Source organism: Cenococcum geophilum (genome assembly GCF_001692895.1).
Source record: "Cenococcum geophilum 1.58 unplaced genomic scaffold K441scaffold_52, whole genome shotgun sequence".
NCBI lineage: Eukaryota > Fungi > Ascomycota > Dothideomycetes > Gloniales > Gloniaceae > Cenococcum > Cenococcum geophilum.
Window position 1 is genome coordinate 969,254 of NW_027137610.1, and position 16,416 is coordinate 985,669.

The 16,416-nt window shown below is 47.2% G+C and overlaps 7 protein-coding genes across 7 annotated transcripts; 3 read left to right on the forward strand and 4 right to left on the reverse strand.

Annotated features, from left to right (window-relative positions):
• Positions 1–362: 362 nt before the first annotated feature.
• Positions 363–907, reverse strand: K441DRAFT_582119 (uncharacterized protein; the record flags this gene model as incomplete). Its single annotated transcript, XM_067644445.1, has 2 exons — positions 363–719; positions 809–907. The coding sequence occupies 2 exons, from the start codon at positions 905–907 to the stop codon at positions 363–365; spliced, it is 456 nt and encodes a 151-aa protein (XP_067499426.1).
• A 623-nt stretch (positions 908–1,530) lies between these two features.
• Positions 1,531–3,325, reverse strand: K441DRAFT_618836 (PIG-U-domain-containing protein). Its single transcript, XM_067645847.1, has 6 exons — positions 3,099–3,325; positions 2,968–3,032; positions 2,716–2,918; positions 2,044–2,663; positions 1,666–1,950; positions 1,531–1,616 (listed from the first exon to the last, which is right to left on the reverse strand). The coding sequence occupies exons 1-5, from the start codon at positions 3,238–3,240 to the stop codon at positions 1,712–1,714; spliced, it is 1,269 nt and encodes a 422-aa protein (XP_067499427.1). The 5' UTR covers positions 3,241–3,325; the 3' UTR covers positions 1,531–1,616; positions 1,666–1,711.
• A 49-nt stretch (positions 3,326–3,374) lies between these two features.
• K441DRAFT_667057 (uncharacterized protein) lies at positions 3,375–6,222 on the forward strand. The gene is made up of 4 exons (XM_067649758.1): positions 3,375–3,450; positions 3,508–3,548; positions 3,598–3,696; positions 3,752–6,222. Exons 2-4 carry the CDS (start codon positions 3,527–3,529, stop codon positions 5,731–5,733), a joined length of 2,103 nt encoding a protein of 700 aa, XP_067499428.1. The 5' UTR covers positions 3,375–3,450; positions 3,508–3,526; the 3' UTR covers positions 5,734–6,222.
• A 564-nt stretch (positions 6,223–6,786) lies between these two features.
• On the forward strand, positions 6,787–7,593 carry K441DRAFT_268140 (uncharacterized protein). Its single transcript, XM_067640859.1, has 2 exons — positions 6,787–7,381; positions 7,440–7,593. Exon 1 carries the CDS (start codon positions 6,980–6,982, stop codon positions 7,361–7,363), a length of 384 nt encoding a protein of 127 aa, XP_067499429.1. The 5' UTR covers positions 6,787–6,979; the 3' UTR covers positions 7,364–7,381; positions 7,440–7,593.
• Positions 7,594–9,393: 1,800 nt separating this feature from the next.
• Positions 9,394–10,638, forward strand: K441DRAFT_268152 (isochorismatase hydrolase-like protein). Its single transcript, XM_067640860.1, has 5 exons — positions 9,394–9,583; positions 9,636–9,670; positions 9,721–9,868; positions 9,920–10,084; positions 10,136–10,638. Exons 1-5 carry the CDS (start codon positions 9,520–9,522, stop codon positions 10,444–10,446), a joined length of 723 nt encoding a protein of 240 aa, XP_067499430.1. The 5' UTR covers positions 9,394–9,519; the 3' UTR covers positions 10,447–10,638.
• K441DRAFT_667062 (uncharacterized protein) lies at positions 10,588–11,653 on the reverse strand (the record flags this gene model as incomplete). Its single annotated transcript, XM_067649759.1, has 1 exon — positions 10,588–11,653. A coding segment is annotated over exon 1 (698 nt), but the record flags the coding sequence as incomplete, so codon positions are not given.
• A 1,621-nt stretch (positions 11,654–13,274) lies between these two features.
• K441DRAFT_667063 (FAD-binding domain-containing protein) lies at positions 13,275–15,364 on the reverse strand. The gene has a single exon (XM_067649760.1). The coding sequence runs from the start codon at positions 15,130–15,132 to the stop codon at positions 13,639–13,641; it is 1,494 nt and encodes a 497-aa protein (XP_067499432.1). The 5' UTR covers positions 15,133–15,364; the 3' UTR covers positions 13,275–13,638.
• Between the last annotated feature and the right edge of the window lie 1,052 nt (positions 15,365–16,416).

The following is a 16,416-nucleotide window of genomic DNA, read 5'->3' on the forward strand; positions in this document are numbered from 1 at the left end:
TAAACTGGTCACGCCTCAAGCCTAAACAGGTGTGCAATTAAGCGGGACCAACAATGCGTTCGGTCGTGGTTGATAGTTGGGATTTTGAGGTAGAGCTATGGGTCTTCAGACCTACACACTAGTTGAGATTCCGAGCTCGAAGCGCAGAGAACTCCAATCCAATGTACATTGCTCTCCTGAATTTGTGAAAAAGGTGTTTCATGTCCGAGAATGACCGCCAAAGAAAGACAAACCTCCCAAAAAGTGCTATGCCTAATAATACGCTTGCACGCTTCAGGAAGAAGCACAGCGAACCCAAGCACGTAGCAAGTCGTAAAAACTATTCGTGTGAGACAATGGGAATACTCCGGTCAGATCTCGTGTTAGTACGTGACGTATTTGGTGTCGCAATTTTCGGAGGCGCTGGACAAGAAATCGGTTCCTTCTTCGTCCTTGATCATATTAAGAACTTCGTCATCATCTTCCGGTCCAGTGGTGGGAGTAGGAGCGGGAGTGGCAGCGGCCTTAGGTTTGCGGGAACGCTTGATTGGGGACCCATCATCACCTTTGGTGGCCGTCTTACGCTTGCGAGGGGTACTTGACGGAGTGCCACCTGGAGTCTTGGCTGATGCTGTACCATCTCCAGCGGCAGCTTTCATCTTACGCTTCAGTTTGCCGAGAGTGACTTTGGCGGAACCCACAGTGTACCCTGCAAGGGGTGCGAGTTTTTCATAGTCGATCTACCCAAGTCAGTTATATCACATAGAGATGGAATAACCGATGGGCTTTAGAGGATGTGACGAAGGATTTGGTAGAACTTCTAGCGTACCTTAGGTTCAGTGTCAAAGCACTGCCAGGCGTAAGCAAGCAGCTTCATCTCATGCTCAGAGAAGGTCAAACTAGCTGAGTTGGGGGTGGAAGTTGCCATGTTGAGTGGTGATAGCAAATTTGACTTTGAACGGTGATGCAATAGATGGGAATGATATGAGTGGAAGTCGTGGAGTGGGGTGGAAGTTGAAAGATGAGAACGGAGGAATCGGGTCGAAGGCGGAAGTAAAGACGCAATTTAAGCAAAATTCACCCAACACTAGGATTGCGGGCAAAGTACGGTGAATCGATGTCTTACATAAAGGAGATGATAAGAGAAGCGGAAGCAAGTCTTCTTGTGCGCTTGTTATTCATCCACAGACCAAAAAATTCACTTTGCGTCCATATGACCAGATGAATTTATCTCACTGAGTGTAAAGCATCTTCCGCAATAAGTATCATCAGATGTTTTTGAAGGACAAGCATTTAGATGCAAGACTGTTGCGGATCTAATAGATTAGGAACTGTCCGGAAACCACAACCAAGTCTTAATGAAAAATGGAAGTGGAGTTGATGAGCGATTCTAGAGTATCTCCCACTGTCTATCCATGAATGCTCACAGAAGGCGGAATTTGCCTCTAAAGTAGCCATGACTTGTGGGCAATATCTAGTTGCGCACCCTACTCTATCTGGCCGTGCACGATTACACTAGTTGGGGTGATTTCCAAGTAGGGAAACATAAATTAAGAATCCACACATCGGCTGGATGTGTTCTGTGTTGATTCGACGCCATTACTCCAGCGCCGTCATTCTAGTATAACTTGTAGCTTCTCAAATTATATGTTAGCATCAAAGTAATCATACCCTTAGGGCACTAACTTGAGCAATACCAATGCATGTTCTCATGTGCTTTGTTCAATATGTATCATATACGCTTAATCTCTTTCCCGCGCATCTCAGGTCTTTCGACCTCCCATTCGTCCCTTAGCACTGCATATAATGAGTCCCCGACAATCACCGAGAGCCCAAGGCTCCAGACGAGAGTAATGGCATAGAAAAAGTTTGCGTTGCCAGATCCTGCATAGATCCAGAGATAATAGAATGCCGGACCGAGGAATGAGGCATAGAGGAGGGTAGACGCCGCTAGAAAGCTGTATCGCATTACTAGACATGGATTAACCAGAGATTTCACCACACTGCCTGATTAATCGACGCTCATGGTGCTGAGGAAACAGAGTCCATGGAAAGGTTACTTACGAGGAAATATATGCCTGTAGAGAGGTACAAGCGCCAGGTACAACGCGCTATCCGCAATGCTAGGATACGGCTGGAAAATAGCGAATATTCCCAATAAAGAGGAGACAACGAACAAGGGTTGTCGTCGTAGGCGGAAGCTGAGTCCGCCTACGTATGATGCCATATGTAGCCAGAACACGCCGAGAAAGAACTCGCGGAAAGAGTCAAACATCTCAATGAAAAAGTACCACCATAGACCCACATTGGGCGTCAAGTCTGGTAGCAGAAGTCGAACGCCATATGTTGCGGCAAGAAATTCCCAAGAGCCAGTGAGAAGCGCGGAGAGGTATAAAAGAAGAGCGAGAGCAACTGCTAATCCAAAGATGTGGGAGATAGAAAAGGTGAGGGGGCTCGGTGTTCCTTTTGACTTAGTGACTCGGACGTCATAGCAAAGGAGAAGAAGGGGCGGGAAGAGTAGTATAGGATGGAGAGAGAGGTAGGAGGCGAAGGAGAGAGCAAGGATGAACGTTATACTGGCGCCTTGAGCGGCTTTAGCGATCGAGGTGAGCAGGAAGAAATTAGTGAGCGCGGAGGTAGGCCGGGCAATGCAAGTTGCAATTGTGAATGGATTGAAGAGAAAGCTATTGGGTATTAGCCACCGAATTCTAAGCTCCTGGCCGCTTAATTCTTCACCTTGCTCCAACTGCTATGGTATTCCACCGCAAGTCTTTCCGTGAAGAAGTGAAGAGTCTTGAAGAGACAGACTGGCCGGTCTCGGCTATTTGCATTAAGGCATTGGCCCCAAGGAGATCGACTAGTGTATACAACAGGTTTGTTGCGAACGGATGCGACGAGGAATTCGGGAGCAAGGAGAACAGCGGCAGGAGTAATGGTGCCTAAAGATATGAGGCCTTGCACTGTATGTTTAATATGGTGGGGTGGTACCTGATGGAAAATTCCGCCGTCATAGGGAGAGACATTGTGGGTGTAAAGGAAGAGACCCTCTTGTACTAAATGCCATGGCATGTGGTTAGTAAGTCACTCTACCTTGGAGCATTGATTTGGCTGCTACATACACCTCTTGAAGCTTGTGACAGGGGTGGATATCTCAACGCGACCTGTAAGGAGATTCGGCAAGGATGGAAAAGCAGTGAATAACAGTAACCGTACTGCTGCTGCTGCACTAAAAAGAAGGGCCTTCTGTTTATCAACAGCCATAATGAGCGGCTACCCAAGAAGGATGTCCATGGATGCTGAAATGGGTATGGCGCGGGTCCAAAAAGCGAACGCAATGTATCCCAACTTTTCGGCTTTGGTGTTTCGCGACTTGATAATGCCAAGATTCGGCTCGGGAAATCCCCAGCCTAATTTGAAAGCGTTTGTGCCGCTGCAGCAACTTTTTTTTGTCCCGCATATAGCTGAGAGCTGGTGCGTTCTCCACTGATTGTGAACCTCACGACAATAGCTGACCTTTGATATACCTAGACAGCTCGTTCTTGACGAAATGGCTCGAATCAAAAAGAAAGGTACCACTCCAATTCCTTCTTTACACTAGCAATTTCTGACCATACCTAGGTACCTCTGGACAGGCGAAAAATTTCATAACCAGAAGTCGAGCTGTGCGCAAACTGCAGATATCCCTTCCGGACTTTCGGCGATTATGTATATTCAAGGGTAGATTAGAAAGAATCCGTTATTTGTTTCTGCCCGCTAACTATCGTTATTACAGGAATATACCCTCGCGAACCGCGCAACAAGAAGAAAGTTTCAAAGAGCGCCACATCCTCCACAACCTTCTACTACACCAAGGATATACAGTATCTTCTCCACGAACCTTTACTGAACAAATTCCGAGAACATAAAACATTAGCAAAGAAGATTGGACGAGCTCTCGGACGGGGTGAAGTCGGAGATGCGTCCCGGTTAGAGAAGACACAGAAGCCCAAGATAACTCTTGATCATATTATAAAGGAGCGGTATCCCACCTTTGTAGATGCCCTACGCGACTTCGATGATGCGTTGTCCATGTTGTTTCTCTTCGCCAACCTGCCTTCTACTACCGCAGTACCACCGAAGACGATCGCTCTCTGCCAACGACTGTGTCTTGAATTCGAACACTATCTCATTATTTCTCACTCTCTCCGAAAATCATTTCTCTCAATAAAAGGAATTTATTACCAGGCGACAATCCAAGGTCAAGACATTCTCTGGCTAGTACCCTATAAATTTGTACAAAGAATAACAGGGGATATCGATTTCCGGATAATGGGAACTTTCGTGGAATTTTACACCACTCTTCTTGGCTTCGTGAACTTCAGATTGTACACCTCGGTTGGGTTGGTGTATCCCCCTAGGTTCAACGCTAGCAGCGATGAGCGAGGGGGCGAGCTGGGGGCCTTTACTTTGGAAGGGAAAGGTGTGGGGCCATCGCAGCAGACGCTAGAAGATACTCCAATGACAAATGGTGGCAACGCCTCAGAAAACAAATCCGCCGCAGCACAAGCAGAGGCGGATAAAGTTGCTGCCCTTCCAGCTCCAGAGATGGAGAATGAAGAGTCGACAGCTTTGGTTGAAAGAAATGAAGATCAAGTCACGGAAGCTATCGATACATTTGAAGTTACCGCACAGGACGCAGACGTCCTTCTTCAGCCTCAAGCGAGCAGCATAGAAACGTCCACCCTTTTTGCACCATTTACGTTCTATCTTTCGCGTGAGACGCCGCGACAGCCTCTAGAATTCCTTCTCAAAGCTTTTGGCTGCAAACGGGTAGGCTGGGATGGTGTGCTTGGTGATGGGGCATTCACTGCGAATGAATCCGACCCGGCTATTACGCATCAAATCGTGGACCGCCCGCCACTCCCACAGGCGTCTCTGCCTGCCCTTCCGGAGACAACCGCCTCGGAAGTTGCAGGGAATGGCACCGAACCTAAGCCAATAGCGTTATGGCCGCGAGCAACTATTCCAGGCCGGATTTATATACAGCCGCAATGGGTCTGGGACTGCGTCAACCAAGGAAAATTACTCAGACCCGACATGTACGCTCCAGGAGCAACATTGCCACCCCATCTCAGCCCATGGGTTAAGCCGAAGAAGGGGCAATACGATCCAAGCATGCCACTAGCTGAGCAAGAGCGGGAAGGCGAGGCGGAAGAATACGAAGACGAAGATTTAGAGGAGGCTGAGGGTAATATCAACGGCGAGGCTGAAATGGCCTCCTTTAAGAGAAATGGTACGAAGAGCACTAACGATGTCCTTCTTGACCGCGATGACGAGGCCGAAGCGGGAGAGGGTATGAATGTGGCGGACAAAGACTCCGAGTCCGATGAAGAAGAAGAAGAAGAAGAGGCCCCTGGCGAGGAGTGGGATGGAATATCTTCAGATGCTGCATCGGATATTGATGAATCGGAAGCTGCCCGCCTTCAGCATCAGCGCGAACTTGAAGCCGAAGCCGCGGGTGGACCTGTGGAAGCGCTCAATGGTCACAGAGCCCCTAAGAGTAAAAGCGCAGAGGCAAGGAAGAAGGCTGCCAGGAAGCGCAGAGAGGAAGAGGAGGAGAAAGAGAGGCTCAAGATGATGCTACCGCAACGGAAACGTAAGTTGCTTGACAGGATCGAGTATTCGACTGAGAAGAAAAACAAAGAAGCCGAATTGCTCAGGAAGAAGAGGAGAAAAATTGAAAAAGCAAAAGCGGGAGGTAAGGTAGTGGAATAACGCCGCATTTTTGAGGTTTTAGAGCCAACCAGCTTTAGTGATCAGCTATATTACGGAGTTGAGGCGATGAGGAATGGTTTGACCTGTGCGAGGTTTGATGGGATCGTGTGTGTTAGTTCCTATATAGCTCCTTTGAGCTTTCTCTGAGGTGTGTTATGTATTATTCTATCGTACGACTCACTAAACCGTCTTCGCATTTGAGACAAGATGTCTCAGCTCTTCTGAGCATGTCAGTTCTTCTAAGACAGGCTCGGTTGTCTACCTAAACTTTCCTTAACCAAGAAAAAACGCTCTACAAATCCGACCGCTACTAGTGATTCCTATGACCAGCATAGATAATGAAAGTGGTTTAGGACAATTTATGAAGAGCGCAGGGTCTTTGTTGGGTGGCTGCAACATCATTCAGGAAGTTGAGGACGGATTTCTAGCCATGGACCTTTCCGTTTATACCAATATTTGTATCTCTAACCTAAACTACTACACATCGGATTCTAAGTTTGAACAAATCAGTTTGGATGGGAGCTCTGTATTGCTGTAGTGGAGACGCAGACGGCGGACGATCCAATCAGAAGTAACAATAGGTTCTACCCAACTCGACCCGATCTGACTCCAATGATCGTGGCGAACATCTCTCAGCTACATCCTAAATTGTACCACGATGTCCTTATCCTACGAAATCCGCCTGCTCTGCATCCACCTCAATACCACTCAAGCACCAAGACCTCCGCCTCCGCTTGGCTAATCGTCCCTCTTGCCAAGAATAAGGCGTTTTGTTTACGAGGTCTGCAAGTTTAGCCACTATCGAAAAGGTCCTAGCGAATGCAGAAGTAAGAGGCAAATTACGCCTTCCGACTCTCATTTGCTAGCCAAGCTCTGACCTTTACACAAAGGATCACAAGACTTTAACTCCCTCCTCTGTTGTTGACATGAAGAAATCGAGAAGTAGTATAGTCAGTCCGTAAATCCTCGTATCAGTCAAACTGCCTGGCATCCCATGATACTCATAGCTTGGCATTTCCTATTCCAAGGCGACACTCGAATGATTCAGCCAGGAGCGAAGCCCGGAGATGCAGGACGATACATCTATATATAGCAGGAGTAATACGATATGTCGTATAAAGAACAGATATAAAAGATCTTCTGATTTTTATACTCACTGCACGTTTGCAACTCTCGCTCCATCTCCTTAAACATTAGTCTCTCGTTTCTGGGAAATCCCATACAAATCTTCAACTTACCGAGCAAAATGAGATATATCTACGTTCTCGCAAGCCTTACGGTGCTTGTCTATGCCTCCCCTGCCGAGAAGCGCGCCGCACCTATTGGATGCTCAACTTGCAATCCTCTTCCAGAGTTGAACCATTGCGACATCACGACTTCATGCATCTACAACTGGGGCCACCAAGGCCCAGGCGGCCCCAACTACTGTGCATGCCGTGCAGGATACAAGGCCAACCCGTTGGAAGTTGGCCAAGACCCAGCAGCTCAATGGCGTCTACCGTGGGTTAGTCAGGAGGGGAGGGTCTTTGTTCGGCCTGGGGTTAAGTGTGACACTCTCTGCGACAACTACCAGCTGGGGAAGGATGGATGTCAGGAAGTTTGGTTGAACAATAATCCACAATGCATGTAGTTGAGAAGAGTAACGGAAGTAAGTGTAAGAGCAGTCCCAACCGACCGAATTAACTTCTGACGAAATCCTGAAATAGCATGTTATCTTCTCTAATTACTTCGGAAGCACCGAAACGCGGTAAAATGAATTTTAGCAAATGTTTTTGCAGAAAAGGTGGTAATATGAAGACACTTGAATAGCGAGCAATTGAAAGTTCAATGATGGGGAGCCTGTGTTATGATATCTTCTAGTTTCATGCTCTGAATTGTGACGAGTCCTCGCACATTGTGTACTTGTGCACTGTCGTGATATAGTTAAGTTAAATATAATGCAGTGAATCTTGTTTCTAGTAACGACAACGAGCACCAGGGTATCAATGCAATCCCTCGTCCAATCGCAAAACTAAACATTCAGCTAGAGGCTGCCGCATAACCCATTTCCTGGAAACGAGTTCGTTTTGGAAAGCCCAGGAACCACGAAACAAACGGGTATTTCTTGCTCCTTAGTGCAGGACTATAACAGTTCTACATTTTTTGTCCACAGTGATAAGGCTTCTTGGACTCATGCAAGCTGTGCCCACTCGGGTGGTTCAGGATGCTCCATCTCGCCCATTTGCCCATTCGTCATAGGACGAGCACGCCATTCGCCATGCTCTCGCCATCTCTGTTCCTTTAGAGCCGCGATTTTTTCAAAAATTCCCAGCCCATGCGGTTTGCTATTTCCTATATCTCCTTTGCCGTTGTAGAACCTCCATTAAGATACGGTATAACAATTCCGTTGCGACTGCGGTTCCACTTTGTGCGTTGAACACCTTCGAGAGCCGAAGGGAGCCGGAGGATGTGGTGGTTACTGGGGAAGCTGAATGGTAGAGGATGAGTGATTGTGATGCCATGCTGACTAGTTAGATGAGATTAACAGTAAGAAAAGGCTGGGCCCCTTGGCACGAGAATTGAAAATGCAATCATGACTGAGAATAGGTTAATTGAAGGAGTATATCGTCTAGAGAAGGAATTTGAACCTCAAACCCATACCAACAAAAGGGCGAGGTAATGTACTCTCCGATGAGAGAGGAATGAGCTACGTTTGCTCATCTAGATACGGCCATGGATGCGAACTGGTGTTAGAGAACGCGAGCAGCGAGGGGCTCGGTGGCAACGATCCTCCGAAGCGCTCTGGACATACTCCATACCATCCTCTCCTTTCTATCCGATGTGCTGAGCACTTCCTCGGTTATGTTCATAAAACAAGTGTGCAGGCTGATTGCAATTCCATGACTTATATCTTTAAATGACAGGCTTGAGGTTCTCGGTGACGATTGCCGTTCTCTTACGCATACCCATTAGAAACTAGACCCGCGCCATTAGAAATGGAATGCAGCGCATTGGCTTGGTATGTTCAACTTCGTTCCGCTCTTCTGCAAGCATAATAATAAATCTTTTCAGAATCTCCATAATACCCTCGTATTAATTCTTGGCATTTTCTTTGTCTTTGCTGATGAATCATCGCCTGCAGGCCCGATCCGCTGTCCATGCGTCAAATGGTCCGGACCCATGCAGGGCTGATCAGGAGGATTTGGGATGATTTTCTTTTCTCCATCCAAGTTTCTTTGCCGAGGCCGTGTGGCTTTTCAAATGCCCCATCTTTTTAACTGCTTACCTGCATTGTCTAGCTGATGACTGATAACGTGGTCAGCTGTAGCCTCATCTTCCAACAGCTGTTCGCCTTCCGGTCACATAGATGCTTTCATCTTCCATGGCCCAGACAATAGCCCTTACTGCAGGTCCATGGCACTTATCTGTGGCTAAGGTCGAATTCAACGGCCAAGCGAGGAATCTCTTAGTACTGGCGCTGACTATTTCATTTATAATATCTTTGTTATATCCTATGGGGACTTCCTGACATCTTCCCGTAGCCTCACTAGCCATTAGACTACGCCGTCAAGCCTCCGCAAGTGGAGTATCGAGAAGATATTCTAACGGAATGACGATCCCCGCTGTTGTGTCACTGCTGGTGTGGACGGAACAACCTGCGAAAGATACCGAAATCATTGCTTCTAAGTGGCAACCTGCGGTATAAGAAGGAGCTTTCCTGCTCTGCAATTGATTCCAGACAGGCTAAGCATTTTGGCCCAAGCAAGAAAGTCCCAATTGCTGTTACACGCCAGTCAACTTGTCAGGATGAAATTCTTATCTGCCTGCGTCTTCGCGGCCTTGGGGCTTACCGCCGTCGTCAGCGCAAATGGTATGCTTGAACACCACGTCCACTCTTACACATTATCTAATTTTTCAATTAGCTGTACCCTGGGAACGCTTGAATAAGAATGATTCAGTAGTGCTGCCCATCTCCATGCTGTCAACGTCGTTAACCGTTCGTTACAGATGCTGCTGATTCTTGATCTTCAAGTTGGTCTCTATCAGCTCGTCCGAGACTTCGATGCTACCCTGTACCGTGACAATATAATAGCTCACGCTGCTCTCGGAAAACTGTTCGACTTGCCAGTCGTCATGACGACCTCCGCTCAACAAGGTACCAAAGAGCGATGTAAAAGCATTGTAGCAGTGCTAATGATTTGTATAGGACCCAATGGCCCCCTGCCCAAAGAGATCCTTGATATGTATCCTGACGCACCACTCATAAAGCGTCAAGGAGAAGTCGACGCATGGGACAATCCCGATTTCCGCGCTGCCATTCAAGCTACTGGAAAGAAGCAGATTATTGTTGCAGGCATCGTAACTGACGTTTGTAAGTGCTGTCACCATTTCCTATTATCATACAACTAAACACGGTATCCAGGCACCGCATTCCTCGCACTCTCCCTCCGTGCCGAAGGCTACAGCGTCTGGGCCAATATTGAGGCTTCAGGCACCACAACGCCCCTAATTCGTGACATCTCGAATGACCGAATGCAGGCTGCAGGCGTGCAAATGGTCTCACTGTTCAGCATCGTATGTGATCTGATGCGTGATTGGAGGAACACGCCGGGAGCAGCTACCGTTTTGCCGTGGTTAGACCAATACATGCCAGTCTATGGTTATCTAGCGAGAGGCCATCTAGCAGCGATTGAAAACGGAACTGTCATTCCTGGGGAAGCAGGGCTGATCTAAGGAATATGTTCAGCATGATTTCCCTTGCAAAACAAATGAAAGGAGCAGAAGCACATGTTTACTAGGAGATATCCAAGTAGGCGAGACTTGGTGATATGAAGGGGCGGATTCTCTAGTCTCAATGATGAAAATATTTACAGTTAGGAACATTTGATTAACTCGATATATTGGATATATACATGTCAATGCAATTACTCAGTATCTACAACACTGCTTCTGCTTATGTTGAACGACCTACACGTGACATGGGTATTCAAGAGGGTCCACCCAATCAGTCAATCTCATATGCACCATAACTTCACGTTATGGAATGCCCAACCAATTTATAAAGGTATAAGTCAGCAGACCAGTTCCTCACACAACCCTGATGGTCCACCAACTACCTACTTAGATTTCTCAGCGATGACCACGGCCACATCCGTGATCTTCCCCCCATTGAACCCACCCAAGTCATACGGACAACTGCTGATAGCCACAACAGCATCATCCAAAGCCTCAAACTCAACATAATCTCCAGGCCTGCTGCATCCCAGCCCACCTTTCAAACTGTAGTTTGGCGTGTTCTGAAAGATGTTGAATGGGTCTGCAATCTCCAAATAACTCCGCATGCCCCATCTTTCCATAGCCTCCGCAATATTCCCAGCGCAGGATCTATGCCCCTTCAACCCTTCCTTTTCGTATAACTCCGGGAAGCAGGACATGAAAGTCATGTCGTGAACCTTGACCGTGTCTGCGGTGAGGCGGAGGAGGGGTCTGTCGCGATTCGTCCAAAGGCACTCGCCCACCGCGGGTGTTACGCCGGAAAGGTGGAAGCGTGTGTATGCCATCGAGACCTTCTCGGTTAGGGTGAAGACGGGAGAGGTATGAGCCCAAGCCATGAAATCGACAACTTGTTCCCCGTGGATGTCAATGATGCGGAAGCGGGTGCCCTTGCTGACGCGGAAGGAGTAGCCATGGGCGGCGCGGACTATGTGCGTCGTGGATGCGGAAGGGCCAAATGGGTCAGGGGAAATTGTGGGATTGACGATAGAGTTCTCACTGAAAGTAAAAGATGGTTCATCGGTGGTTATGATGGGGACGCGCATCGTTGTATTCGGATGAGGCAATTGTAGGCAGTGGGGTTGGTTCTATACGTACGGCGCAATAGCAGTAAAGACTGTGGAAATCCTTTTATGCTACATTTTGGCGGTGATACGGGCGTTTGACGTCGCCGAAACTATCAAGAAAAGTGCGGGTCGACATTCCTATATAGGCGAAGTAGAGTTGGAGGAGGCTGCCACGTGCCAGCCACAGCGTTCAGGAGGCCTCAACTCCACCGGCATCAAACCCGCATTCTCCCAATACGCTACCAAGCCAATCGAAAATCAACAAATCTACGTACACCCACTAACTTCAGCCCTCCAGATGTGATAATTTCCAATTCAGAAGAGCCTTAGTTGAAAATGATGGTACTCTTTAAATCTTCGATACGAGGAGATATCCTTAACAAATTTCTTTTATACTTTTGCACGCCATATACCGTTGATGGAATAAGAGCTNCATGTAAATATCACCGAATGTATCCACTTAATCAATCAAGGACTGCTTTATCCGTCCGAAGTCTTCCTTTAATTACGTGATGGTAGCTTTGCAGAGAAGAGGCAGCTTTGGAAATCACCTCCTTAAAACGTATTTACTTCACCCTCCACAATTTCGGTTATACTCATTCTCCATTTTTCGGTAATTCGTTGAAAGCTCTTACAACCAAGATGCAATTCAAAACACTCCTTTGGAGCTCCGTGGCTTTGGCCTCAGTTACTGGTAGTGGTATGTGCAAGCTGAATGTGGCAGTTATAAGATGGGAACTCTGACTCTAGCCATTCGACAATGTAGTCGCGGCTATGCCGGCGGGTCCCGAGACGAAAAAGAGCTCAACCGCTGTCCCAAAACAAACCCTAACACCGACGACTACAAATACCATTCATACAACAATAATAATGACACCTCAGACCTCTTCTAAAACAGTCTAGAAGACGACTCCTCAGACAACTCCTAAGACGACTACGCAGACGACTCATCAGACGAGTTCCAAGACGACTGCCAAGCCGACATCACCGACAGCCAAAGACAACACTGAATAAATGCACCACTACAGCCAAAACTATAAATTGAAGGCCTTCCACCACCGCCTATCCTACGTTTCCACTCCCTCGTGAAGATATGAACCCAAAAGTCTTTGATGCTTTCAAATCTGCCGTTATGAACGCAGCGAAGGCCATTAGTGATGAGTCGCAGGCTATGTGTAACACTTCTCATCCCTAATCGTAACACCCCATTCAAGAACTGTGATAACTGACTATCCCGCCTTTTTGGGTCAGCTGACTCAACGCGACATCAACAGAAAAATTAACGCTGATGAAGCAGCCCAAATTGCAAACGACATCTCTACCGGCCTTCACAAGGACGCTCGTTCGTTACTAATGCTAGCATATCAACTCGAAAGCAACACGCGTGCCATCACTGATGCTCTTACCGAGAAGAATGTTGATGACACAAGCAAATAACTGGCGCAAGACATCAAGGATGAAGTACAAATAATCGTTTCGTTTACTAAAACAATTGTTGATCTTGTTAAGGTGCTACGTAGGGTCTTTCCCTGTCTATTAGCAAGATTTATGGCTTCTTTCGTCCTACCTTCGTCATGGGTTTCGAATACTACTGATCATGGTTATAGCCTCATCCCAATTTACCAAAGCCGAAAAGGACGCTGTGGTTGCTGCCCTTGAAACAGTTACCGTTGCTGCCAACTTAGCATATAAACCTATCAAGGCTTTCGATAACTCTGTAGGTACTTCGGGAGCTTCAGCTTTCTATAGTGCGGGAAATTGTCTAGAAAGCGCTCTTGATGGGTTTTTGAAGGCTGCAGGGGACGCCAAGTTTTAGATCGGGAATCCGGCATGCGCAAGTACTTGCGTCCGGAACCTGAAAATTGTGCCAGGTTCCCTAGAAAGAAAAGAAACTCGAAAGCTACATGAACCTAAAGGATACGCAAAAAAGTGGCTTAGCCGCATATATCATAGTTTGCAGGGCCGTTATAATGAAATAAATGTAGGATCAAAATCCAAGAACATCAACCGAAATCCCTCTCTTTTCTAATAAGCTAAATGAGGCATCTACAAATCTACGGATATTGCGTTAACATGCACAAATATTTTACTTTGCTAAGAGATAGTCGCCCCCAACAATTGTCTTATAAACTCCGTACACTCCACTCAATGGCCACGTGCTCAGCACTATTTCCCTCAGCCATGTCTTGATTGGGCCTCTCCCATCATTCTCCTTTTTGCTTAAATCGACCCGGACTTTCTCATATATGGTTGGCAACGAAGTCGCATGGTATTTTTCCCGCAGGGCTTCATATCCCTTGCGGTCGTAAATGCCCCAGAACTCATCTTCAGTATAGAAGGCCTGCGCGTAAAGCCATTTCACACCAGAGAGCTCACGTACTTTTGCTTCCAGCTCACGGTTGACTTTCACAAAAGCGGCCTGATTCGTGGGGCCGGGACCCCAAACGCCTACGTTGAGCAGGTCCTCCTCTCCACCGGCACCATCCTCTCTCTTAGTGCTGATAGGGTGCGCCATCGAGACTCGGCCGTCCCGGTGAAGTGGGCATAGCCAAAGTGGGTAGAATCCGAAAGATTCGTCCACATACTCGATGAACTCCGAGGCTCTGGAAGTAGGTAGAGCAAGGTCTTGGATGATGTACTGTTTCGAATGCCCACTCGCGTGTAGAGCGTGATACATGACGCGCGTGTGCATGAAGTGGTCCAAAGCCCAGCGCGTGATGCGATTGAAGGGCATCTTGAACCACTTGAACCCATACATGCCAGTCCAGAAGGCGCCACGGTCGTAACGGAAGAGATAGTCGGTTAAGGGCACTGCTTCGGTAACGGGAATGGATGATTTGTCGATCACAGACTTTGCATGGAGATAGAACCAGGGATCTATCGCACGGCTGAAGCGCTGGATACGGGAGCCAGGGCTCGGCGCATCAGCCAGACGGCCTGTGATGATGGCTCCGTGGTCTTTTGCGAACAATATGCCATCCACATAATCGTTGGAATAGTCTTTCGTTGCTTCCTGCGCCTTCCGCACAGAATCGGATGCGCTCTTCACAGGATGGTACGTTAACTCAACATACTTCTTAGCCTGAATGAGCCGGATTTCGAAGAGTGTTAGCACGCCTAGTGTCCCAAACGAGCCGGCAGCGCCATGGAAGATATCCGTACGCTCGTCCTCCGAAGCTTTGACTACTTCTCCGTTCGCAAGCACCATCTCAAACCAATTTGTGGTGCGGTCGAAGAAGCCATATTTGAAAGAACTGCTCTCCCCCGAAGTACCAGCAAAGCCTCCTCCCACGGTGATCCCCGGAAACTCCATAACAACAGGCGGGATGAGGCCATGCGGAAGCGTTGCTTCTACAAGCTGGTCCATAGGCACGTTGGGCTCGACCAGGACGGTCTTCCGCTCGACGTCAACTTCGAGCACGCGAGTCAGCTTGCTTGTGTCAATCATTCGATCGCGCTGAAATGCGGTTTGCCGCGTGCTGTTCGTTGAGCCATGATAAATCCGGAATGGCACTTTTTGATCATGAAAATGTCGCACCCTCGAAGCAATAAAGGCAACAGACTCATTGTGAGAGTCCATCAGGCGATTGGAGCTGAACTCGTCTACGATTCCAGGAAATACAATTTTTTTGACCGAATAGCGAAATTGATGATGGCAAATAAAACCGATATAGATCTCGGGTAAGCGATATGTGTACGGAGTTTTTATAAACAATATATTTCAGGAGATGAAACAAAACAAAACAAAACTTAGAACAATAAGTGTACAAGCGCAAGGAGGCTGTGTAGAGAGGGGGCCCCGACGATCATGGTGCCCCGGTTGTGGTGTCGAAGCGATTAGCGTGTGCCTCCGGCGCTCGCGAAGCGCTGTACCCCCCATTGGAGGAAAGCGAAATTGCACTAATGGATTTGCAACTTACCTCAGCGAGCTCAGACGTGAATTTGATTGGAGCGGATGTTCCTTCGGCCCGTTAACAAGTTGACTAACATCCACCAAAATCACGTCTGAGAGCGTTTGGCGAGTTTTGTTAAAAGCATAAGCAAAAATCTTAGTTTTGGCAATTTTATAAGGGGATTTCCTCCACGACATAATAAAATAAAGTCTCCAAAAGTTAATACATAAATTTTAGGGCGCTACTTTATACATCAAAGGGCTTTAAATTNCATTATCCCCTCCCGAATCTGAGATTAATTTCGTTAAAGTTAAAATTCCTNTTGTTAAAAGCATAAGCACTTTTTNTATAGGCCCGTACGGGCCCATATAAAAATATAAAAAGCCTAAAATCTCATAATCTATAGAGCTNAATCTCCTGAGTAATTTNATATAATTTTTACCTTAAAATATGTTGTGGGGATGTTGATTAATTTTGTTGGGGTTTGTGAGTTTTCCTTACTAAAAATGCTTATGTTTCNATACAAATCTCGCCAAAGTGCCTCAGACCAAGAAATCGATCAAATATCCGAAGGAGATTAGCGCGCCAGCGCAATCGATTTCTTAGTCTGAGCTTCTGAGGTAAATTTGCAACAAGGCACAAGTATATTAATAATTCCATATATTGAGGCTCACTTATCTTCAGAGGAAGCCTGCTTCGAGCTTCAATTTAATGACACAAGTTGTGGTAATATCTGAGCTGAAAGGATAGTCTACACAACACGTGCTGAAATGGGTGCCAGGCGCATCCGGCTATTGCATAAGAACTAAGCCGAACCTCCCCCTCCTGGGAATCATTCAGGTGAGAATATTATGTATTTCACTTGATAATTATTGGAGATAGGCGTTCCCGGTTTACAGGGCGCTCAACCAGCCTTCCGTCAACACGGCCTACTAGTTACTCCCATCTCTGCACCTTAGTTCGCCAGCTCT

What these genes read in the sequence shown, in the direction of transcription:
- K441DRAFT_618836 (XM_067645847.1), bottom strand. Translation starts at nt 3,240, where the DNA reads ATGGCTGTTGATAAACAGAAGGCCCTTCTTTTTAGTGCAGCAGCAGCA. An exon ending in TGTCACAAGCTTCAAGAGGT is followed by an intron (nt 3,033 to 3,098) that starts GTATGTAGCAGC and finishes CATGGCATTTAG; the next exon opens with TACAAGAGGGTCTCTTCCTT. An exon ending in ACCATAGCAGTTGGAGCAAG is followed by an intron (nt 2,664 to 2,715) that starts GTGAAGAATTAA and finishes AATACCCAATAG; the next exon opens with CTTTCTCTTCAATCCATTCA.
- K441DRAFT_667057 (XM_067649758.1), top strand. Translation starts at nt 3,527, where the DNA reads ATGGCTCGAATCAAAAAGAAAG. An exon ending in GGCTCGAATCAAAAAGAAAG is followed by an intron (nt 3,549 to 3,597) that starts GTACCACTCCAA and finishes GACCATACCTAG; the next exon opens with GTACCTCTGGACAGGCGAAA. An exon ending in GCGATTATGTATATTCAAGG is followed by an intron (nt 3,697 to 3,751) that starts GTAGATTAGAAA and finishes TCGTTATTACAG; the next exon opens with GAATATACCCTCGCGAACCG.
- K441DRAFT_268140 (XM_067640859.1), top strand. Translation starts at nt 6,980, where the DNA reads ATGAGATATATCTACGTTCTCGCAAGCCTTACGGTGCTTGTCTATGCC.
- K441DRAFT_268152 (XM_067640860.1), top strand. Translation starts at nt 9,520, where the DNA reads ATGAAATTCTTATCTGCCTGCGTCTTCGCGGCCTTGGGGCTTACCGCC. An exon ending in CGCCGTCGTCAGCGCAAATG is followed by an intron (nt 9,584 to 9,635) that starts GTATGCTTGAAC and finishes TTTTTCAATTAG; the next exon opens with CTGTACCCTGGGAACGCTTG. An exon ending in AGGCATCGTAACTGACGTTT is followed by an intron (nt 10,085 to 10,135) that starts GTAAGTGCTGTC and finishes CACGGTATCCAG; the next exon opens with GCACCGCATTCCTCGCACTC.
- K441DRAFT_667063 (XM_067649760.1), bottom strand. Translation starts at nt 15,132, where the DNA reads ATGGACTCTCACAATGAGTCTGTTGCCTTTATTGCTTCGAGGGTGCGA.